The sequence below is a fragment of the Spinacia oleracea genome, chromosome 2, assembly GCF_020520425.1.
Source record: "Spinacia oleracea cultivar Varoflay chromosome 2, BTI_SOV_V1, whole genome shotgun sequence".
Taxonomy (NCBI): Eukaryota; Viridiplantae; Streptophyta; class Magnoliopsida; order Caryophyllales; family Amaranthaceae; genus Spinacia; species Spinacia oleracea.
This window is the reverse complement of record NC_079488.1, coordinates 93,677,549-93,702,390: the sequence shown is the minus strand read 5'-3', so window position 1 is coordinate 93,702,390 and position 24,842 is coordinate 93,677,549. Positions and strand designations below refer to the sequence as shown.

General features: G+C 35.1%; 2 protein-coding genes across 5 annotated transcripts; both read left to right on the top strand.

Annotated features, from left to right (window-relative positions):
• Positions 1 to 9,008: 9,008 nt before the first annotated feature.
• LOC110779674 (uncharacterized) lies at positions 9,009 to 17,027 on the top strand. Of its 4 annotated transcripts, XR_008928297.1 has the most exons (11): positions 9,011 to 9,193; positions 10,129 to 10,184; positions 10,272 to 10,371; positions 10,623 to 10,752; positions 10,845 to 10,925; positions 11,061 to 11,260; positions 11,492 to 11,587; positions 11,682 to 11,775; positions 11,895 to 13,050; positions 13,680 to 14,778; positions 16,838 to 17,027. XR_008928297.1 is itself a non-coding variant. In XM_056837346.1 (8 exons), the coding sequence occupies exons 4-8, from the start codon at positions 10,632 to 10,634 to the stop codon at positions 11,758 to 11,760; spliced, it is 597 nt and encodes a 198-aa protein (XP_056693324.1). In that variant the 5' UTR covers positions 9,009 to 9,193; positions 10,129 to 10,184; positions 10,272 to 10,371; positions 10,623 to 10,631; the 3' UTR covers positions 11,761 to 11,778. The 4 variants fall into 4 exon arrangements, 2 of the variants coding, with proteins under 2 accessions (XP_056693324.1, XP_056693325.1); XR_008928296.1 differs by having other exon boundaries at positions 9,010 to 9,193; positions 11,472 to 11,587; positions 13,680 to 17,027; XM_056837346.1 differs by lacking the exons at positions 11,895 to 13,050; positions 13,680 to 14,778; positions 16,838 to 17,027 and having other exon boundaries at positions 9,009 to 9,193; positions 11,472 to 11,587; positions 11,682 to 11,778.
• Positions 17,028 to 18,917: 1,890 nt separating this feature from the next.
• LOC110781095 (putative germin-like protein 2-1) lies at positions 18,918 to 20,110 on the top strand. Its single transcript, XM_021985344.2, has 2 exons — positions 18,918 to 19,196; positions 19,300 to 20,110. The coding sequence occupies exons 1-2, from the start codon at positions 19,046 to 19,048 to the stop codon at positions 19,890 to 19,892; spliced, it is 744 nt and encodes a 247-aa protein (XP_021841036.2). The 5' UTR covers positions 18,918 to 19,045; the 3' UTR covers positions 19,893 to 20,110.
• The last annotated feature ends 4,732 nt before the right edge of the window (positions 20,111 to 24,842 follow it).

Here is a 24,842-nt window from a genome sequence, read left to right as displayed (position 1 = left end):
AAATAAATTATGATCTGGTGGAATTTGGCGAGAGACTAGCTTTTCGGCATGTTGCATTTATAAAATATATATACTCCCACTGTTCTAAGAGAATAGTCACCTGTGGTAGTTTAGGATGAAGAAGTCACTTTCCCAGTGTAGTGTTGGCTTATGATTATTTACAATACGCCACTACTTGTACGAGTGACGGGGAGATGATGGAAATGGTTCAACTATTTCCGGATGGAGGGATTATTTTTAGATTGTTAAGGAGACCTCCCTATAAGGATATGAGAGCAACTTAATATTCATCTCCTTTGTAATATATCTGAAGTTCTGAACAATACACTAACTATTATCTGCGATAGATAGTGCTTGCATAAAACGTTGAAAAAATATGTTGTTTGAATTTGTTGTTCTCATTTTCCGTTTATTTATTGAATCTCTGATTTATTTGTTGATTTTAGTACTTCAGTATCCCCATATCTGAATTCATTATTTTGTAATATGGAAACTTAATTTCTTCATTGTTTCCACTGCCAATGTCTTTATTTGTTCGTCTTTATGGTAAAATCGTACCAGCGCGTCTCCTGTGAGACCAGTCACACCATCAACTTGATGGTGTGACGAGCGCGAAACCAATAGCGTACCTCCCCTAAAACTATAAAAAAAAGTAACAGATCTAAACTATAGCCGTAAAATACCTAAATTAAAAAAGTACCTCCTCTAAAATTATATATATATAAAAAAAGTAACATGTATAAACTATATAAGTAACATACCTAAACTAAAAATGTACCTCCCCTAAAACTATTTCGTATAAAATAAAAGTAACATGTCTAAACTATAGAAGTAACATACCTAAACTAAAAAAGTAACTCATTTAAAATTATAAAAAAAAGTAACATGCCTAAATTATAGAAGTAACATACCTAAACTAAAAAAAATACCTCCTCTAAAATTATTAAAAAAAAGTAACATGTCTAAACTATAGAAGTAACATACTTAACTAAGAAGGTATCTCTCCTAAAACTAGTCCGTATAAAAAAAAGTAACATGTATAAACTATAGAAGTAACATACCTAAACTAAAAAAAGTACCTTCTCTTAAGTTATAAAAAAAGTAACATGTCTAAACTATAGAAGTAACATAACTAAACTAAGAAGGTATCTCCCCTAAAACTACTCCGTATAAAAAAAAGTAACATGTATGAACTATAAAAGTAACATACCTAAACTAAAAAAATACCTCCTCTAAAATTATAAAAAACAGTAATATATCTAAACTATAGAAGTAACATACCTAAATTCGCAAATGTGAACTGGTCTCACCATCAGTTAATGGTGAGGACAGTCTCATATAAGAATTTGGGAAATCGTACAGTGATTTGAACGAGTATTAAATTAAAATATGCAGGCTAGAAATTAGAAGTAGTATACTGGGAAGGTGTCTATATATTCTTCTTATTTGGCTTTTAGAGGAACATAGAAATGGTTATACATTTATAAAGTGTCTTTTCGTTATTCTTCTTTATGCCCATTAATTAAGTTAAAATAGTTCAACATTATATGTTTGATAGTGATGTAGACAACTTTTTTTAATGCTCACAGTTTACAATATACGGAGTACGTTTAACCCGATGCTCGGGTTTTTTTGGAAACTGATTATGATGTTTTAGAATACTTGATTGTATATTTTGATCATAAATCATAAATACTTCTCGCGATTTTTTGGTTGGTTTGCCTGATAATTTTTTTTCTAATTTATTTTATTGTCTTACTACAGAAATAGTTTTTTGTTTTTGGCAAAGTGAAGAATTACAGTGTGCAGACTTGACATGGTGATCAAGAAGCGCCTGTCATTTTTTGGTTTTTTTTATCTTCTGTTTTATGTAATTGAATGTTTGATGTTATATGAAGTTGCTAATTGTAATAGATTTTTTTATTTTAATGAAAGCTAATTGTATTGATAGTAAGATCTTGTTCGTTCTTTTGCAATGAAAGTTAAAGCTACTTGCAGTGGAACATTAATGAAGTAGTTGTTGTCATCTTATTATGGATATTGTTTATGATGGTTGTATAATTCTTAGTGCATTTCAATAAACAAATGGCTAAATTAGTCTGAATAACAGCTCTGAGGATAAGTACATGACGAACCATACGCGTAATAATACTCGTAAGTAAGACGCGAAGGGTGAGGAAGAGGAAGAGGAAGAGGAAGTAGTAGTTTTTAGTTTTGCTCCGCATCCTTCTATTTTAAGGATTGATTAAGTACTTGTTATTGAGTTCTAGCCCTTCAACAGAAAGGCTTTGTTTCTATCAATGAAAATATAATATGGAACGTAAGTAGTGTGTTTCCCAAGATTAGCTAACTAAAAATGTAGCTTATTGCGGCAAAGTTAATGACTATATATTTCTTAGAACTTAGTTATATACCTCTTATATTTGAATAATATTACTCTAATTTTATCATTTCGAATCCTCGTGAGTTAGAATTAAGTGTTGAACAAGATAGCATATGCAATCTCGACAAATACAAGTGTTAGTAGTTCCTAAGCTATATGTTTTTTTCTCCAAACTAACATTTATTAACCATAATTGAGATACTTTACTAAAAATAATTAAACTATTAATTTTTGACTATCTTGGGGGACGGCGCGCGATAGCGCGTCGGCCAACAACTATACAAATAAAGGTGACATGCTATTCAGATAATGTTGGGATCCGATCATGTGACTCGGTATCATAAATTAATCATGGTTAGCCTCATCGTATCAAATTCTCAAGTTTGAATCCAATTTTCAATAATTTCGGATATACAGTATGCAGTTCGGATTTTGGGCGAGAATGATTCTGATCGTTGTATCAAGACTAGCTACAATTGCAATCATTCTCAATCAATAAATTGCACACGTGGAATATTATGACTTCTATAAATAAAATTTTTATAAATTTCAATACTAGACAATATTGTATTTTTATGACTGCTATAAGAAAAATCAGCAAACTTAGACTTGACTAATGGCTTAACTAATTGCTTACGTACAAAACGTCCTACTCCCTCCGTTCTTTTTATGGTTAAAATTTGTTTTTCACGGAATATAATACAGACGTTTGACCATTAATATATCTAATTATATATAAATTTTTTAATAAAAATTTGATAGTTTGAAAATACATATTGATAGGAATCCAACAATATCTCAATTATATTACACAAATTCTTATTTAATTTACATGGGATGTACGATAAATATTGTACACCGAAGTTAAAATTAACGTAAAATGCTTAAAAGTTACCCTTATATATGTAAAAGTTGTCTATTTTTTAGTCATAAATTTTTTCATTTTGATAAAATAAATATTCTTAATCAATAATTATGTATAAAATTAATCATTTAACCCTTTAAAATGTTTATCTATCAATTTTCTTTAATAATATAAAAATTTTCTTTTGTAAGTGCTGGCTTGATGTAAAAGTTGAATACATTTAATAGGAGAGAAAGGGAGGGATTGATGCATAATTGTTTGCGAGTGTACTCACATAAATATGACACATACATGTAAAACGATTATCATTGTTGGTCAGTTTGGTGCTGCTTAGAAATGAGGTGGAAATGTTGGTTTTATGGTGTATATGGCTGGTGTTGGTGATAGATTAAGTAAGGGTGTTGATGGTGACTGGTGGGGCATTTTTTCGGTGGATATGTGCAACGAAGTTGAATGTTGGCTGGACATTGTTGAGTGGGTTGGTGTCACTAGTACAAAAATCTTCAAAGGTGGCGCTAATGATGGAAATTTGTTAAGTTTGTGGCGAGCTTACATGTATCTTGCCCCATTTTCATAATTGAGAACTATGGATAAGAGCTAAAGTACTTTAAAGAAAGGAAAAGTACTTAGGGGGTTCAAACATAAAACCTTTTGAGCCTGTCGGTATTTCTTTGGGGGGGGGGGGGGGGGCTTGCCATCAGTAGTTACCATTATCATCCCTAGGGGGGTCCATGTCCTTGGCTTTTACTTTTAGAGGGAAGGATTTTTCTTTAAGTAATCATTAAGCTTTCCCTTGTCGACTAATTGATCCAAAGCCCTCTTCAGCTCCCGACAGCTCTTCGTGGTGTGCCCGCACTCGTGGTGGAACTCACACCAAAGTGACTTGTCCCTTTTTGCTCCGGGAGTCTTGATTCGTGGGGGAGTTAGGAGAACATCCTTGTCCTTAAGGTCGAGGTAGATTTCTCTCCCGTTGTGGTTGTATCGGGGGTCTTCGCCATGGTCCTCCCTGGGTGAAGCTTCCTGCCGGGCGGACGTATGGAAGTTGTGGCTTCTTCTTTATTTCTCTTGTCTTACCTCTTCTCGATTTTTGTTGTTCCACTCACATCAGTCGCCTGTGTGTGTATCTGAGCCTTATCCGTGGCTTCGGCTAGTGTGGAGACCCCGTATTCAATCAACTTGAATTGAAAGTTGTTTCGTAGGATCCCATACAGTAGGAAAGTGAACTTTGTCTCATCTCGAAGATTGTGAATTTGTAGGGTTTCTTCATTGAAAATTTTGATGTAACTTTGCAGGATTTCGTTCTCACCTTGCTTGATCGCCATGACATTCACATTTGTTCTCTTGTGCCGTTTCCCAACTTGGAATTGGCTGATGAAAACTTTCTCCAGCTTGCAATAGGTGTGTATGCTTTCTTCCGGGACGTGCTTGTTGAACCATATCGGGTGAGCCCTTTGAGAGTAGTGGGGAAATACTTGCATCATGTGGCTCCACATCCCGTTTGGACACTCATTTGGGCTGCATAAGCAGCCATATGCTCTTTAAGATCAGTTGTGCCAATGAATGGCTCAATGTGGGGACTTTTACCTTGTCAATCCGAGGGGTGTCCATGATCTCTTGGCTGAAGGGGGTTAGTGTCTTGTTCAAGTTCCTGGTTGGACCAACCATTCTTTGCCACATGCCCCAGTCATCGTAGCTGGGTGTTCGTCTTCTATCTTGCCTTGAAGAGGTCCTTGTCCTTTCTCGGCGGATGGGTAACCTAACATGGCGAGGGGGAGTCATATCTCTTTCTCAACAAATGGGCGACCTGTCCCGGTGCAAAGGAGTTTTATCCCTTTCTCGACGAATAGGTGGCCTCTGCCTTGGCATGGGGAACGGTTCCCTTCGGGCATTTGTTTGCCTTGGTTGCCTTGGGGTGACAAATTCATCAACTTCTCTTCTTCTTGAAGGGGGCCTGTGGCTTGGAGGCCTATTGGATGGCTCTTGCAGGGATGATTGGGAAGACATAGTTGAGTCTCCCTAGGCGGGGGCATCTTCTTATCTCCCTCATGTCCTCCCTCTTTTCTTCACGGGATGTCTGATTCCATCTTCGTCGATTGAGCAACTCTCGGGCGTCCTTATCTCCTCTATGCATCATGCGCTCGTCGATGATCCTCCGAGAATCACTTGTGTTCGGGGGAGGTCCCTCTCTTACTTGTGTTCCCGAAGAATGTGCTCTGGTACTCACGTGTGTTCTTGAGTGTTCCCTCCTTGGTGGGATGTCAAGGCTATGAGGGGTAGGCCTTCGAGAAGTTCCTTCACCTCCATCTTGAAGATTGATCATCATTGCACGGACTGTCCGCTCAAGAGTATCTTTGAGCTGGGCTACCATGTTACTCAGAACCCCTTGGGTGACCGATGTTGTGCCTGCGGGCTTGATGTTCAAAGGTGAGGGGATTCTTTCTCTGTCGTCCGAGAATGATGAATGGTTTGATTCCCCAGTTGAAGGATATTTCCTAGTTCAGCGAGTATTAACCATGGCTTGTAGTTGGTTTCCCAAGAGACGGCCCCAACTATTTCTGCGAAGAAAATACTACATATTAATGGGGGAAGCTCCGTCAACTAGGCGAATTGTTTCTTTCAATCGAGCTATTGTATTTGAGTATTTGGCTGTTGTTTTTGAGTATTTGGCTATTGTATTTCCTACAAAAGGACAAACATAAACTGGCTCGGGGGGGAGGGGGGTTCCCGAAAAAACCCTCACCGACGCTCAAGTCAGTTCTTGTATAAAGAGAAAGTAGAGAGAGAATGATTTTATGAATAATTGTCTATCTGAGTAATGATTAGGTGGGTCACATTTATAGTAATGCCGGATGACATTGTTAGTAAATATGAGCAATAATATTGGGCCTGCTGGAGGCTAAGATTTGGACCCCGAGATTATGATCTGAGCCCATCAGAAGGTTTTCGTTTGGGGGTGTTTTAGTAATTTTCTTGTGGTTGTGGGTCCCAATGAGGGCCCCGAACAAAGGGTGTAATTTAGGGTATTTTTTATGAGAAGTCTTTTGAGTTTTCCCTCTTTTAATACGAGCACACATCAATATTGATGTCTTTTGAGTTTTCTCTATTTTAATTATTAAAAATAAAAAGAAAAAAAGGGAGGTTGATGAGGTGAGAACATATGTCTCATTATCATCATAGTTTTAGTTTTTAAACTAGTTAGTGACCCGGGCGATGCCCCGATTTTTTTTTTTGTTATTTGTTCTTTGTCCGGTTAGTGATTGCTTTCCTTACAAAACTTTTTGTATTTGTTTTATTTAATTTTGTTGCCATATTACATTATTTCCTTTAAATATACGAGATTCTTCAGAATAGTTCATATGTTCAGATACTTTGTTTTTTTCAAGTCTTACTTGATTAGTACTCCGTATAAAACTTTATTTTTTATAATTCACTTATAAACATAAGAAATTTATTAAAGTATCAATTATAATAAATTGAATAACAAAAAATATAGTTGCGTATTATCTGAGTAACTAAAAAAGATTAAGTAAAAAAGTTTATAATATGTTGTCACTCAAATACGAAGTATATATATTTGGTATTAAAGTTTTAATATTTATAAGAATGCCTTTTGTCTTTTTTCATTACTTTAGAGTCATACATTATATCATTGTAGAGATGGTTATAACTTTACATTATGATTAAGAGGTCATGGGTTCGAACATTGATACTAACATTTTTTGTGATAATAAAATTGAATAATGCATGTGTGCGCGCGCATGACATGACACATCATCATTTCACTTGCCAAATCACAGTGACACGTGGCAACGTGTCATTTCTTGCCTTGAAGATTTAATAATAGTATAGATAATAGGTATAGATGGACTTATTACAACAAGCATGACTTTTATACAAAGAGATTTGGTTGAACACAAATTTTGAAGGTTCGCTTTTCATTGGAGGTACAAGAGAAAATGAGAAAATTAACCTATTTGCTAGTCTTGCCAATTTTTCAAATTCCAAAAAAAAAGTATTTTGTATTTAATTAGTTATGATAAATTATGCAATAAAAGCTTAATTACATGTTATGTTTTAATATAGATTAGTTTAGGTTACAGTTTACGGTTGGAACCGTAAACCATATTATTAATATGGCTTATTGTTTGGTTCGGATTTTTTTTTTTTTTTTTGTCAATTTAAACCTAAATCGTATACTGTATTTAGCTAAAATTATTAACCAAATCGTAAACCAAATCGATAAAACCGTAAAAATATACAGTTTTCTTTATGGTTTGATCCTGTTTAAAACAAACTCTAAACATCCCTACTTATTTGTTTTGACTTTTTTTTAATAAATAAGACACTAAATGGAGAAGTAGCATATATATCCAAAAGTAATTTTAATTTCTCCTTAGAAGTATATTTATAAAATCTATTTAGATGATAATTGTCTATAACTATAGGTAAGATCATGGTTATTAAAATCGCGATTTAAATCGTAGAACCTTACGATTCTACGATTCAAATATGGTCTTACGATTCGATTTACGATTCTACATTTTTTTCTCGACTAGCGAAAATCTCATAAATTTGAATCACGCTGGGAAAGTTAAGTAATGGATAAATATTGTTAATTATTCCTCATTTAGCTAGTAAATAACTATATATTTCAATTTTTAACTTTTTGACCCATAATATAAGCACTTTCAATGAAATTTGAGAATAAAACTTTGATTATACTTGTTCGTATAATTTGAGAATACTTGTTTGATTTTACGATTCGATTCTAAGAGTACTTTTCGATTTAGAGTAGAATCTCGAATTTGATAACCTTTCATGCAAATTTGATATTTAGATTATATATCGTGAACCCAAATTCTTATATGAGACTGTCCTCACCATCAACTGATGGTGAGACCAGTTCACACTTGCGAATTTAGGTAGGTTACTTCTATAGTTTAGACATGTTACTTTTTTTTATAATTTTAGAGGAGGTACTTTTTATAGTTTAGACATGTTACTTTTTTTTTATAATTTTAGAGGAGGTACTTTTTTTAGTTTAGGTATGTTACTTCTATAGTTTATACATGTTACTTTTTTTATACGGAGTAGTTTTAGGGGAGATACCTTCTTAGTTTAGGTATGTTACTTCTATAGTTTAGACATGTTACTTTTTTTTTTAATAATAATTTTAGGGGAGGTATTTTATTTAGTTTAGACATGTTACTTTTTTTTTTATATAATTTTAGATGAGGTACTTTTTTTAGTTTAGGTATGTTACTTCTACAGTTTAGACATGTTACTTTTTTTTGTACGGAATAGTTTTAGGGGAGCTACATTTTTAGTTTAGGTATGTTACTTCTATAGTTTAGACTTTAGACATGTTACTTTTTTTTTTCTTTTTTTTTAAAAAAAAAAAAAATATTTAGAGGAGGTAATTTTTTAGTTTAGGTATGTTACTTCTATAGTTTAGATCTGTTACTTTTTTTTATATAGTTTTAAGGGAGGTACGCTATTGGTTTCGCGCTCGTCACACCATCAAGTTGATGGTGTGACTGGTCTCACAGGAGACGCGCTGTATCGTGAATCGCACACGTACTCTAGTAGTATATCCTACAACCTTTAAAAGCAAGGAGTTGTATTTGACTATTCATCCAATAGTGAAGTACCTGAAATGCCCCTCAATTTCTTCCAATTTTTCATTTTTGCCCTCTTTCTCAGATTTGGACACGTCTCTCTTTACGTTCAGCCTGACCTAGGTCTTTCTTCCTCTTCCTTTTGCTTGCTCGAGCCCCCCCCCCCCCCTCTTTCCTCCTGCTTTTCTTCTTGGTATAATCTCATCCCCCATCTCCTACCGATTCTCCCTCCGCATCGCCGCTACCGCCGCAACACCACTGAATCACTCAATCACCAATCTCCCTCCAATGGGTGCGTCCTTTTGCACTGCTTTTATACATTTCCAGGTTTGCATCCTTTTTTCTGTTTTACATATTTTTCTCTTCAACTAATGGAATTATTGTTTAAAATATGAAGTTTTAGGGCAATAATTAAGCTTGAATTATAAAAAGTTCAGTCAGTTACAGTGAATTCAGTCAAATTAGTGTCGAACGAATTCGATGATTAGAGTCCAATTAAACTGTTTTTCTTTTAATAATATGATTTTGGTCGAAATCAAATTGAAACTTAAGTTGGAGAAAGAAAGAGGGTGAAGGGAAAATTGATGGCATAATCGAATTGCGTCTACCATCTTAGTTCTCAAATGTCAAGGTTAATCTTTTGTTTTCTTTTTTTTTGTTGGATTCAATTTCATGAATGAAATTATACCATTTTGTATGTTTGAATTGGTAAAAAGTTGATGAAATGGTATTGTAAAAGCAAAGAAATCATGAAGAAATTATAATATAGGCTTGTGTGATGTCTCTCAGTGTGCGTGTAATCGCAGTTTGTCTCTCAGTTGTTGGCTTATTGCTAATATTTTGAATGTCATCGAATTTTGTTCGAGCCAAGTTCTTATTGATTTAGGGTAAAAATAGTTTGGAGTGATAATAATTTGTTTGAGGATCACTAACTATTGAGTATTCAAGAAGTATGGATGACCTTACAGTTGCTCTCGTATCGTTAAGGTTGATACTGTGGTCTTGGGAAATTTAAAGTATACTTTGCATTGAAAATGTAGAGTGATTTCTCATCTGAGAAGAATAACAGTTTCTAGAATGACACTTATTTAGAATAAGATGGAGCAGTAGACTATGTATGCTACTGAGAAAAGTGTGAGAATTGTAAGCAAATGAATCTATACATGACAACTTTTGAGAGTTAATAGTTGCCGAGGTATAAAAATCAGCTCCAATATAGTTTTTCAGTTACATAATCGATCGTAATGCTAACTTTTATGCAGGTAAATGAGATTGCATGGGACATACTGGAGAAAGTTCTTTCTGACATCTGGAAGTGGTGAGATTAGTTTGTTTATGTGGAATGTTTTTAATTTTTCTGGTGTACAATGAAAATGTCAATATTGCTCATGTTTTGCACATGTAGGTATTGTCGAAGTCATTTCATACCCCTCATTAAAGGCACTTGCCACCCTTACCGCTCACTTTGCTGGCGGTTATTGCATTGCAATTGATCCACTAGGAAGGTATCCTGAATCCTGTCTCAATTTATTCATCCAGCATGATCTAGAATATATTTATGTCTTTCACTTTCCATTGTTGGAAGATAAGCAAAAGAGAAGAGAATATATTTATGTCGTTTGAACTTGCTCACTGCTCTCGGTGTAGAATTGATTGGCGTTTTAGGCACAAAGAAGTTACCATATCCTAGACGGTATACTACTTCTTGTACTAAGACTGTGTGAAAAAGTGATTTAGCTTTGAACTCTTGTTTCAGGTTCCCACAATGGCCCTTGAGAAGGTTTTTATAGCAAAAAACACATCAGTGGTTCAGGATGAGGTTCTTGCACACAGATTGGGGCTTATTCCCTTGAGAGTTGATCCAAGGATGTTTTCTTATAAGTCAGGTATGGTCTACTGGTGTTTAACGCCGATACATGAGTTCATGAGTTTACCATATAAGATTGTGCTTTAACATATTATTTTTACTTTTTATTAGAAAAGGATGAACCAAATGAGAAAAATACCATTGTTTTTGGACTTCATGCTCAGTGTAACCGAGGTGAACCACGACGTTCAGGTATAACTTTACTTCATTCCCTTGGCATGTAAGGGGTTGGAGGATTAGTTTGTAGTATTTGTACTAACTGTTCACCTCCATTGTTTCACTTGCTTATGGTGCGTTTGAATAATGATTGCTATCATTTTGTTGCAGTCAAGTCAGAAGAACTGAAGTGGCTGCCAAATGGGAGTATGTTCTTGTTGGATATAGAAAATAAAGAGTCAAGTTCAACCACGACACCCAGAACTTATACTAATTTTAAGTCTAGCCAGGAAATGCAACCTGAACTATCTGAAAATCTAATTCATCCTAAGAATCCTGATATCACTATTGCTAGATTTGGGCCAGGACAGGTAAATTTCATATGTTTCTCTTTTTACATATTTGTTTAATGTCTATTTTTATCATTGAGTACAGAAGCTTGATACTTAAAATTACTAGGGTTGTTTAATGATAGATGGAAATTTTCTGATTGAGTGATTCACGTGCCTTGTATCTCTGAGCTTCTGTTTTTTCTTTTATAAACTCCTTTGCGAAGTTTTGAAGTTAAATATCATCAAACAGCAATCTTGTCATCTGTCCAGGAAATCGAACTTGAAGTACATGCTGTTAAAGGTGTTGGCAAAGAGCACGCAAAGTGGTCTCCAGTTGCCACTGCTTGGTACCGGATGCTTCATGAGGTAAACAATGGCTACACCGCTTCTTGGACCCCCCCCCCCCCGGTGGGGATTTTCCTATGTGAATATGCTGATATGTTTATTTTTTATTGTATAGGTTGTTCTCTTGCAAGATATTTGTGACGAGGAGGCAGAAAAGCTGGTTGAATAATGTCCAGCTAATGTTTTTGACATAAAAGACACTCCAACTGGTATTGTGCACTTCATTTTACATTACGGCAAATCAACTGTGATGATTTTTTCATTTTACTTCAAACTTTGAAAATACATCCCTTTTGTTGCTTCTTTATCAAAACTTGTGCCTGAACAGGTAAAAAAGCAACAGCCCCACGACCAAGGGCCTGCACCCTTTGCAGAGAATGCATTCGAGAGGAAGGATGGGACGAAAAGATTGCCCTGCGACGGAAGAAAGATCATTTTATATGTAAGTTTTGCTCATCCAATGATAAAATGTTATGTGCTTTGAAAATGTTGCTTCCTGTTATTTTTCTAATGCTTCTTCATTCAGTAACTTCCTTTGTGTACCGAAAAATCTTGTACTCCACTCCGTATATAGTTGGAGCTACAGGTTTCATCTTTGTGTCTTTTACTTCTCGGTGAAGTGTTTTTTCGAGGGGTACTGTTTTAGTTTGAGAATTTACGATATGAAAAGTTCAAAGTTCACATCCCGTTGTAGAGGGAATTGCATTGTCTTTCACGGGATCATACTGAAGCTCTTAGTCAGTTTGTCAAGACAAGAAATTTCTCGGGATTCTTTCAAAAGGCTTATCTGGTGAGATTGCTAAAACTGATCAATAATGCCTATGTCGTTTCAAGAAAAACCTAATAATGAATATATGTAGCTTCCCATGTATGTTTCCATCTGGTCTTGTTGGCAGATAAAGTGATGGATTATTCTGCCTTTTCTATTCTATGTTATCGCCGTGACCATCACTTGCTTCAGGTGCATGCCATTAATATATTTGCAAATTATGTTGCTCTGTACGTGCCCAAATGAAAGCTTCTTGTAATTACATGATATAGAGGAGTAAGTTTAGGGATATACAGGAGTAAGATACTGCACTTGAAGTTTGAGAGCACAATACTACTTTCCCGTGTTTTATATGAGGAAGAGTTTAAAGACTTTCTCCCTTTCATGTTCAGATAATTGCTTTGTTTAATTTCTTGTGCTCCATCAATATAAAAAGGGGTGCATATTGATCAGTTATGCATCTTTGTATTTAAGACAAGCTAAAATAAAACTGAATTTGATGGTATTCATTTCCTACTTCAAGATTTAAATATCTTTGCTTAGATTACCTGTGACTTGGGCAGCTTGATCTGTTTATTTTGTTGATTGTTTTGCTTGGTTTGTAATAATCAATGATTTGTTGGGGTTAAGGTTGAAGATTTTTCTGTGAATGAAGAAGTAATGGAGCGGTCAAATACGCTTCGAGAGAGGAGATCAACTTGAGGGATTTGCTGAGGTAATTGTTGATTTTTTTTTTGCTTTGTTAAATTGGTTGACTGAGATTTGATCGTTGATTGTATTAATTTATATAATGTTTGATGTTGTGGATGTTATATTAGTTAGAATTTAACTTAATCGAAAGCGAGCTCGAGGATGTATGTTATTTTTATCATGTTGAGCTATATGATTGTTAATCAGATAGATTACTCTGTTACTTGTCTGTCTCTTAATGAATTAGATTGCAACACATATTCTAAATTGTTATTTCTTGATATCTTCGTTGAGTATGAATGGGAGTGATAAATTTGAAGTTTGATGGGTCCAGTACTTGTACTCAGACCTTGTCATCAAATAGGTCCTTTGTATCTTCCTTGGGTATGGATGAGAGTGTGGTAAATCTAAGCCGGAGTTTATTTTAGTTGTTCGGTTTTCCTCAGTCGTCTGATCCGGCATCTTAGGAAGAGTTGCCTTGTTAAGGGTGAACGTGGGAGTTTGAAATGTGAGTGGTTCTAAATGTCGTTTTTCCAAGAAGAGGTTTGCAATCTTTTTTTTTTGTTATGCTCAAGTTTTTTGTTCTAAATGTGAGTGGTTGTTTATTGAATTCGTGTCAGACTAATCTGATGTTTACTTTGTTTTGTTATGCAGGAAATTGAGAGGTAAGAGATCCATTAAGGTGCCTGTAATAAGTAACAAGAATGCAGCCACTCCTGATGATTTTTTCATGGAGAAAGTATGGGCAGAAACCAATCTAGGGGCCACCCCATCCAAGGTAGACTTATTTTGAGCACTTTCCATGTGTATATGTTTGTTCCAACTTGCTCAATTAATAGTCAGTAAAGTTTAAATAGTTTTCTAACTTTGATCTTAGTTCCTAATTGTATTTTCATCCTTGCTCCCCTGATTTGCCTGAAGAAGTAAGTCTGATTGCTATATTTGTTTAATAGGCCCTCAAATCTGCTGAGTTCTGACGTTTTGTCCTTAATAAAGTAAGGATAAATTGTTTTTTATCATCTAAAAGTCAAAAATTATTTTCTACCACCTAAAAAACTAATACTTGCATTTTACCACCTAAAGAAAATTTGAAACTTGTTTTTTACCACCTGAAATATGGAAAAATAGATGGAAATGTTATGTGCGGGGCCACAATAACGGTAATATTTCTAATATGTTCTCTTCGATCTTCAACAATTTCATGTATTTAACCCTCGCTTCTTTATCGTCCATGAATTTACATAAATTTTCACAACTATTATTTCACATAATTGACAAAATTTAATGGAAATAAAGAAAGAAAGGTGAAAGAGTTAAAGAAAAATCACACAAGGATTGTAAAAAATTGGAAGGAAATTGAACTACGTAGCCACTTTTTCCATTTTTAGGCGGTGAAAAACAATTTTTAATTTTTTTTGGGGTAAAATAAAAGTTTGCCACACTTTGTTAAAAGCCGTATAGCCCAACCCCAACCCAACGCAGCGAACTCAGTTGCCGGAGTAGAGATTTTAATTGGAACCTCCTCTCTGATTTCGCGAACCAAAAACTATGGTAAGCAATTGTCTGCTTCAATTACTTCGAAATTACAACCAAAATTCACATCAACTTATTGTTTTAGGGCAGTTTCCATCAAATTAGAAGTTCTGACAATTTTTTGGGTATTTATCAGGACATTTTTAGGAAAGCCTTGTTAAATTTGGAGCCCCCGGGAAAAATTGCTCTTCAAACTGTTCAGGGAGCCATTAAACCCCAGGTGATTTATTTCCCCACATTATTCAATTGCATTTCTTGTTAACAGGGTTATTATTTCTGCAACTTTCGATTTATTTCCATAGAAATACTTTTTGGAGCATTGTATTATCTATGTGTTTTAATGGGCAATTTCATACTTTCTGCGAATCGTGTAGATCAGCTTTTTTTTTACTTCAATTGATGAAAAAAGGGAAAAAAATGCAAAAATGTTATTTGGTTCCTGCTGTATGTAACTGGCAATGATTTAGTTTATATCCATTAAGCTAATTAGAATTTCTATTTTTTAAAATAAATTTATGATCTTGGTGGAATTTGGCGAAGTACTAGCTTTTCGGCATGTTGCATTTATAAAATATATATACTCCCACTGTTCTAAGAGAATAGTCACCTGTGGTAGTTTAGGATGGAAGAAGTCACTTTTCCCAGTGTAGTGTTGGCTTATGATTTATTTTACAATACGCCACTACTTGTACGAGTGACGGGGAGATGATGGAAATGGTTCAACTATTTCCGGATGGAGGGATTATTTTTAGATTGTTAAGGAGACCTCCCTATAAGGATATGAGAGCAACTTAATATTCATCTCCTTTGTAATATATCTGAAGTTCTGAACAATACACTAACTATTATCTGCGATAGATAGTGCTTGCATAAAACGTTGAAAAAAATATGTTGTTTGAATTTGTTGTTCTCATTTTCCGTTTATTTATTGAATCTCTGATTTATTTGTTGATTTTAGTACTTCAGTATCCCCATATCTGAATTCATTATTTTGTAATATGGAAACTTAATTTCTTCATTGTTTCCACTGCCAATGTCTTTATTTGTTCGTCTTTATGGTAAAATCGTACCAGCGCGTCTCCTGTGAGACCAGTCACACCATCAACTTGATGGTGTGACGAGCGCGAAACCAATAGCGTACCTCCCCTAAAACTATAAAAAAAAGTAACAGATCTAAACTATAGCCGTAAAATACCTAAATTAAAAAAGTACCTCCTCTAAAATTATATATATATAAAAAAAGTAACATGTATAAACTATATAAGTAACATACCTAAACTAAAAATGTACCTCCCCTAAAACTATTTCGTATAAAATAAAAGTAACATGTCTAAACTATAGAAGTAACATACCTAAACTAAAAAAGTAACTCATTTAAAATTATAAAAAAAAAGTAACATGCCTAAATTATAGAAGTAACATACCTAAACTAAAAAAAATACCTCCTCTAAAATTATTAAAAAAAAAGTAACATGTCTAAACTATAGAAGTAACATACTTAACTAAGAAGGTATCTCTCCTAAAACTAGTCCGTATAAAAAAAAGTAACATGTATAAACTATAGAAGTAACATACCTAAACTAAAAAAAGTACCTTCTCTTAAGTTATAAAAAAAGTAACATGTCTAAACTATAGAAGTAACATAACTAAACTAAGAAGGTATCTCCCCTAAAACTACTCCGTATAAAAAAAAGTAACATGTATGAACTATAAAAGTAACATACCTAAACTAAAAAAAATACCTCCTCTAAAATTATAAAAAACAGTAATATATCTAAACTATAGAAGTAACATACCTAAATTCGCAAATGTGAACTGGTCTCACCATCAGTTAATGGTGAGGACAGTCTCATATAAGAATTTGGGAAATCGTACAGTGATTTGAACGAGTATTAAATTAAAATATGCAGGCTAGAAATTAGAAGTAGTATACTGGGAAGGTGTCTATATATTCTTCTTATTTGGCTTTTAGAGGAACATAGAAATGGTTATACATTTATAAAGTGTCTTTTCGTTATTCTTCTTTATGCCCATTAATTAAGTTAAAATAGTTCAACATTATATGTTTGATAGTGATGTAGACAACTTTTTTTAATGCTCACAGTTTACAATATACGGAGTACGTTTAACCCGATGCTCGGGTTTTTTTGGAAACTGATTATGATGTTTTAGAATACTTGATTGTATATTTTGATCATAAATCATAAATACTTCTCGCGATTTTTTGGTTGGTTTGCCTGATAATTTTTTTTCTAATTTATTTTATTGTCTTACTACAGAAATAGTTTTTTGTTTTTGGCAAAGTGAAGAATTACAGTGTGCAGACTTGACATGGTGATCAAGAAGCGCCTGTCATTTTTTGGTTTTTTTTATCTTCTGTTTTATGTAATTGAATGTTTGATGTTATATGAAGTTGCTAATTGTAATAGATTTTTTTATTTTAATGAAAGCTAATTGTATTGATAGTAAGATCTTGTTCGTTCTTTTGCAATGAAAGTTAAAGCTACTTGCAGTGGAACATTAATGAAGTAGTTGTTGTCATCTTATTATGGATATTGTTTATGATGGTTGTATAATTCTTAGTGCATTTCAATAAACAAATGGCTAAATTAGTCTGAATAACAGCTCTGAGGATAAGTACATGACGAACCATACGCGTAATAATACTCGTAAGTAAGACGCGAAGGGTGAGGAAGAGGAAGAGGAAGAGGAAGTAGTAGTTTTTAGTTTTGCTCCGCATCCTTCTATTTTAAGGATTGATTAAGTACTTGTTATTGAGTTCTAGCCCTTCAACAGAAAGGCTTTGTTTCTATCAATGAAAATATAATATGGAACGTAAGTAGTGTGTTTCCCAAGATTAGCTAACTAAAAATGTAGCTTATTGCGGCAAAGTTAATGACTATATATTTCTTAGAACTTAGTTATATACCTCTTATATTTGAATAATATTACTCTAATTTTATCATTTCGAATCCTCGTGAGTTAGAATTAAGTGTTGAACAAGATAGCATATGCAATCTCGACAAATACAAGTGTTAGTAGTTCCTAAGCTATATGTTTTTTTCTCCAAACTAACATTTATTAACCATAATTGAGATACTTTACTAAAAATAATTAAACTATTAATTTTTGACTATCTTGGGGGACGGCGCGCGATAGCGCGTCGGCCAACAACTATACAAATAAAGGTGACATGCTATTCAGATAATGTTGGGATCCGATCATGTGACTCGGTATCATAAATTAATCATGGTTAGCCTCATCGTATCAAATTCTCAAGTTTGAATCCAATTTTCAATAATTTCGGATATACAGTATGCAGTTCGGATTTTGGGCGAGAATGATTCTGATCGTTGTATCAAGACTAGCTACAATTGCAATCATTCTCAATCAATAAATTGCACACGTGGAATATTATGACTTCTATAAATAAAATTTTTATAAATTTCAATACTAGACAATATTGTATTTTTATGACTGCTATAAGAAAAATCAGCAAACTTAGACTTGACTAATGGCTTAACTAATTGCTTACGTACAAAACGTCCTACTCCCTCCGTTCTTTTTATGGTTAAAATTTGTTTTTCACGGAATATAATACAGACGTTTGACCATTAATATATCTAATTATATATAAATTTTTTAATAAAAATTTGATAGTTTGAAAATACATATTGATAGGAATCCAACAATATCTCAATTATATTACACAAATTCTTATTTAATTTACATGGGATGTACGATAAATATTGTACACCGAAGTTAAAATTAACGTAAAATGCTTAAAAGTTACCCTTATATATGTAAAAGTTGTCTATTTTTTAGTCATAAATTTTTTCATTTTGATAAAATAAATATTCTTAATCAATAATTATGTATAAAATTAATCATTTAACCCTTTAAAATGTTTATCTATCAATTTTCTTTAATAATATAAAAATTAAAAAAAAACTTGATAAAAGTATAAAAAAAAAACAGGGTAAGAGTTATGTTGGTGTACAATAAATTTATTGTACAACTTGTGCATGCAAGACATTTTGATTATATTATTTTAAGGCATTAACTTATATTTGTAATATCGAGAATTTAAAATCAAAGTTTATAAACGTTGACCACAAATATTAAAGTGTATCCAAAAAAAAAAAAAAAAGAAGAAAAAGGAGGGAGTATATAAAATTTTCAATCATGTTCTAAATACAGTATATTTTAGCATTCTAAAACCTTAGATCGAAAAGTCTAACTTTTCCATCTCTGAATTACTATTATGAATTATGTCAAAGATAATATTGTGACTTTTATAAGAAAAATCACATTTGATTATTGTTGTCTCAACTATAAATACCCTTTATTATATCATAAGTTCCTCACAAAATATAATCTCAAGTCTAAAGTGGGAAATACATCAGATAAACACATTAGAATCATAAAGCAATAATTCATTACTACTTTTTGCAATAATATTATACGAAGTACTTGTCTCTTTTAATATGGTGAATACTAAAGGAGGTCGCTTACCAAAATTGGTCATCAGTACTTTTTGCATGTCCGCCTTTGCTATTCTGTTTTACGTGAGCGATGCATCTGATCCGACGCCCCTTCAAGATTTTTGTGTGGGAATCAATGATCCCAATTATGCAGGTAACATTTTCTTGTTTACTATATGTGTTTCTACAACTATATACTAAATCTATTATTAGTTGTACGTTACTGATCGAAAATATATTTAATGAGCATTTTGCAGTGGTTGTTAATGGGAAGCTTTGCAAAAATCCAAATGACGTGACGGTAAACGATTTCTTGTATAAAGGGTTTAACGTACCTGGAGACACAAACAACACTCAGGGAGCAAATGCGACACTAGTTGACATAACTCGATTTCCTGGTGTCAACACACAAGGGGTGGCCATGGCTCGGGTAGACTTTGGGCCCTATGGCTTAAACACCCCTCACTTACATCCTCGTGGCTCCGAGATTTTTGCCGTGGTAGAAGGAACGTTGTATGCCGGTTTTGTGACTACCGGTTACAAATTATATGACACGATACTTAAGAAGGGTGATGTTATTGTGTTCCCTCAAGGTCTAATCCATTTCCAATTAAATCTAGGGAAGAAAGACGCTTTGGCTTATGCCTCATTTGGGAGCCAAAATCCAGGGCGAGTTAATGTCGCCGATGGTGTGTTTGCGACTACCCCACGTATCTTAGACGATGTTCTTACCAAAGGGTTTCAGGTGGACGAGATAGTGATTGAGCAACTTCGTTCTCAATTCTCCCCCGAAAACATATCAGTCAACACTGGGAGATCGATATTAAAATTGTTATCTCAAACTTTCTAATTTTACATACTAATATATAATGTATGTATGGTCAAGATTCAAGAACCAATATCGTACGTGTGTATTTATTTGTGCTCTATAATTTCTCTACTCCGTATGTATTTGAGTAACATTGTTTTGCTGTATTTTCGTTATTTGTGATTGATTGTAACAATATATGTATTGCAATAAATGAATTCTTTTTCCAGTAGAATAGGTATTTTGCATTTTTGCGTATTCATTTCGATCTACTTGTACATAGTTTCTGAGTCTTTGTCCATCATGAAAAATTTACGTGTACGTAGAAAGTGCTTATTTGGATTGTTATCTTATACGTAGTACGAAGTAGAGTTTTACACTTCGTATCTTTCTCGTTGTTTGGTTTGATGGGGATCGGAGGGAGTTTCAGTATTTACGTGTTAAAATTTATTTAGAACATAACTACAGGCCACGCAGAGAAGTAGTCCAGTTTTAGGATTGTAAAGCGAAGAACTCGAATGGAAGCATCAAAACGGTCTTGCAGCATGGGATTTTGCATAAACCGGGACAAATACATGTGTTCGGGGATGTCTTTTTACAAATCAACCATTGCCGCTAAGCAAGTAAGCAACTACGACCACTCAAAGGAGAGAAGTATAAAACAAAAGGCTACCCAAAGCTACTTTATATATCTCAGTAGGCCTAATCAACATATGTTGCAGGCCTGTTAGAAACAATAATATGGATATATTATTGTACCATACTTAGCATTGTAAATATAGTAATGTACAAAATCCTAGTTGACTTTGTAAACTATATATACGTTAATATCAATGCATAGCCTCCTGAAGGAGAATTTCATAATTCTACATGGTATCAAGCCTAACCCTAGGCTAAACACTCTTCCGCAGTTTCTCTCTTCCTTCCTTCTTTTCTCTTTCTTCTCGTCTCTTTTCCTCCATGGCAGGTGATGATGGCCTCCCTCCTCTTAACACCATTACTCATGCGGATACCCGACTCTCAACGCCACCAACTTCAAGGCTCTCATCCCCCTTACCTTGGACGTCGACCAAGTGCAGTATAATCCATGGGCCACGTTGTTTCGGAACACGGCAAAAGTTTACATGGTTCTAGATCATATTGACCCCAAGGTCAAGAAACCGAAAGACATGGATGACGATTTGTGGGAACGTCTTGATGCTATTGTCCTCCAATGGTTGTATGGAACTATTTCCAAGGACCTCCTTCTTAAGGTTCTGGACGACAAGGCCACGGCTATGCATATCTGGAACCGGCTACGCAAAATCTTCCAAGACAATAGGGGTACACGGGTGGTCTTGCTTGAGAATCAGTTCGGTAATATTCGGATGTCTAATTTTTTCTCTCTTGATGAATATTGTCAGGCTCTGAAGACGGTCGCAGACCAACTCGCCGCCCTCGAACACCCTGTTTCGGAGGAGCGTTTGGTTCTCCAGTTGGTGGGGAAGGTGGACCCGGAATACCGTACTATTGCTACAATCATCCGCCAGACGAATCCTCTTCCTAGCTTCGAAGAAGCCTGCTCCACCCTTGATCTTGACCGGCTTGGCCGTATCTCCGAGAAAGACGACGACTCAGCGTCGTCGGTTCTACTGGTCGGAGGTAACTCCAATGGTGGTGCTTCGTCGGTGCCACAATCACAGCCGAATTCTGGTGGTCATGGCGGGACACGTGGTGGTGGTGGTAAGTCCGGTGGTGGCAAGAATTATAAGGGGAAGAAGCACAATTCCCGTGGTGGTGGTGGTTCAGGTTCGACCTCCAATTCGGGCGGACAGAACCGAGGAAATCAACAACAGGGACAACAGCAGCAAAATGGGTTGTTCCTTAATCCATGGGCTAGTCTTTGGGCCCAACAATGGCTTTGTCCCCCTTGCCCATATCCTACCCAACCCTGGAAATCAAATGCAAGTCAGCAACAAGGTCTGCTGGGCCCGGGCCCAGGCCCACGTCCGCAACTGCAACAAGGATAGCAGCCCAGTGGGGCGTATTTGGTTGGACAGCAGCCCAGTGGGGCGTTTTTGGTACCTGGCAGTCCGTATCAGTCTACCGATCTTCCGGCATTTTTTAGTGCCATGTCGATGCAACCCCCGGACTCAAATTGGTATATGGATACTGGTGCTACATCTCATCTAATGAATTGTTCAGGTATTCCTTCTTCTATTGTCAATTGGCGTAATTTAAATTCTCATATTATGGTTGGTGATGGCACTAAATACCAGTTAGAGGTTCCGGCACCACTTATCTTTTTTTAATTGTAAACCTCAAGCAAAAGATTCTTGGATATGGAAAAAAATTCTACAAATTCGACCCCTTCTTCTTCAAGGTATTCGATGGAAAATTGGTTCAGGGTCTAACATCTTGTTTTGGCTGGATAACTGGTGTTATTCCACTAATCTAATCTCGCTCTTAAATTAGACCTGATCAAGACGAGCCCGACCCGTCTCGCCCGATTTTTTTGTGGGTTTGGGCATAATTTTTCGGGCCGGTTTCTGGGCCCGGCCCGAAATTTAAAATTTTCAGGACGGGTTTGGGAAACACAAAAGTACACTTTTTAGTTATAAATTTGGTCCGGTTCGAAAATGGCCTGAAAAGTCCGGTATTTTAGGCCCGAAAATAGCGGATTTGGGCATAATTTTTTGGCCCGAATCTTGACCCGGCCCGACCCGACCCGACACAACCGGCTGAATTTTTAAGCCTAAGCCCGGCCCGAACCTGGCCCGGCCAGGCCCTCCATTTTGAATTCTATCTTAAATTTAGATACTTATGTTATGGAAGACTTGGATATTACAGTAGATCACTTTATTACTCCTTCTCGAACATGGGATGAACACGCTCTCTCTTTGGTGGTCCCTCCTTCAGTAGTTCAAGTTATTAAAGGTGTTCCCTTACCTGCTACGAATCTAATAGATCAACCATGTTGAGGTTTTTCTAGTAACGGAAACTTTACAGTTAAATCTGCCACTTGGTTAGCTCATAATGCTATCTCTCATGCTAAATGGGAATACCATTGGATTTCGAAACTAGATATTTCACCTAAGTTAAAAATCTTTTTATGGCAACTTATGCACAATGGGATACCTACTAGAGATAACCTAGTGTATCGAAATATTGACATTCCTATTAGTTGCCCTTTTTGCACCTCTCGCAATGAAACACAAGATCATCTCTTTCTACATTGCCCTTCTACTAAAGAATTTCGGAATTCTGCTACAACTATCCGTTGGCTAGGTACTAATTAACCTCCAACAAGATTCAATTTTTTCTTTGTTCCGAAATAAGCGAAATAAGGTCAGCCTCCCAATTAAGAAAATAATAACTTCCTTATGGAGCATCTGAAAAATGAGAAATGCAGTTATTTTTAAACACGCCTCATTCTCTGCAATTGGCCTCTATACTAGAGTTTTTAAAAATTTTAATGAATGGAAGACTCGCACTTTAATCTACTCTTTGGAATCCCGTTCAATAAAAGAAGCTCCTAAAAATTCATATCGTTCTATTCAAGTTTCTTGGACGCCACCTGACCCTGGAACCCTCAAACTCAATTTTGACGGCTCTGTTCGCCATAACTCGGGTGCAGCAGGTGTCGTAATTAGGGACCATTTGGAAAAAAATATTATTAGTCGTTCTTTCAATCTGGGGGCTACCCCCCTTTTTCTTGCAGAAGCTATTGCACTCCGAAATGGCTTTTTATTGGCAATGGAAAACAACATTCGGCATATTTTCATTGAGGGAGATAATTTGCTTATAATTCAGATTTTGTAACAACGAGCTCATTGTCCATGGAAAATACAACTGCTTATGGACGACATATGACAACTGCTCCTTAATTTCGTAATTCGAGACATATATATCGAGAAGCTAATCGTGCTTCTAATTACATAACATCTCTTGGTCATCACATTACAAGCCACCTAGACATTGATCCTTTAATAGACAATATGTTTTCTTATTTTATTTCCTTAGATAAGGTAGGATATAGTTTTGAGAGAAGACTATCATAATTTCTATGTACCTTTCCTTTTCGAAAAATAAAATAAAAAAATAAAATAAAATAGACCATATCATTCGGTCGCCGCCTATATATGGATCATTATCATTTATTACCAAAGGTATGTGATCTCACAATCATTCTAGTATCTATTTGTTAGCAGTAATTTTCCTAGTCTTGTATGTTGATGACATATTGCTTGCTAGTAATGATATAGGTTTATTGCATGAAACCAAGAGATTTCTATCAAACAAGTTTGGAATGAAAGATCTTGGTGAAGCATCCTTTGTATTAGGAATTGAGATACATCGAGATCGTTCTCGAGGTATTCTTGGATTATCACAAAGGAACTATATCGACAAGATTCTCAAAAGGTTAGGCATGCAAGATTGTAAGTCAGGTGATACCCCTTGTGGCTAAAGGAGATAAGTTAAGTCTTGATCAATGTCCCAAAAACGATTTTGAAAGTAAATAAATGCAAGAGGTTCCTTATGCTTTGGCAGTGGGGAGTCTTATGTATGCTCAAGTTTGTACGCCTTCGGATATTGCGTATACTGTTGGCGTTTATTTAAGCAATCCGGGAATGGATCACTGGAAGGCAGTCAAAAGGGTTATGTGATATCTTCAGAGAACAAAACACTACATGCTCACATATAGGAGGTCGAGTCATATAGAGATCATTGGGTACTCCGACTCCGATTATGCTGGATGCCAAGGATCCACTATAGGCTATGTTTATCTGCTTGCTGGAGATGCTGTAACCTAGAAGAGTGCTAAACAGGAACTTATAGCAACCTCTACTATGGAAGCAGAGCTTATCACATGTTTTGAGGCATCTAATTGAAGGAAATAATGCCCTTGGTCCAAGTATGCATTCTATGTCAAGTCTAATAAGTGTGGTTCAGTATTAATTAACAAGTTAATAATTCAGTGAGATCAAGTGAGCTGAATGCCTAGCTAGAGGC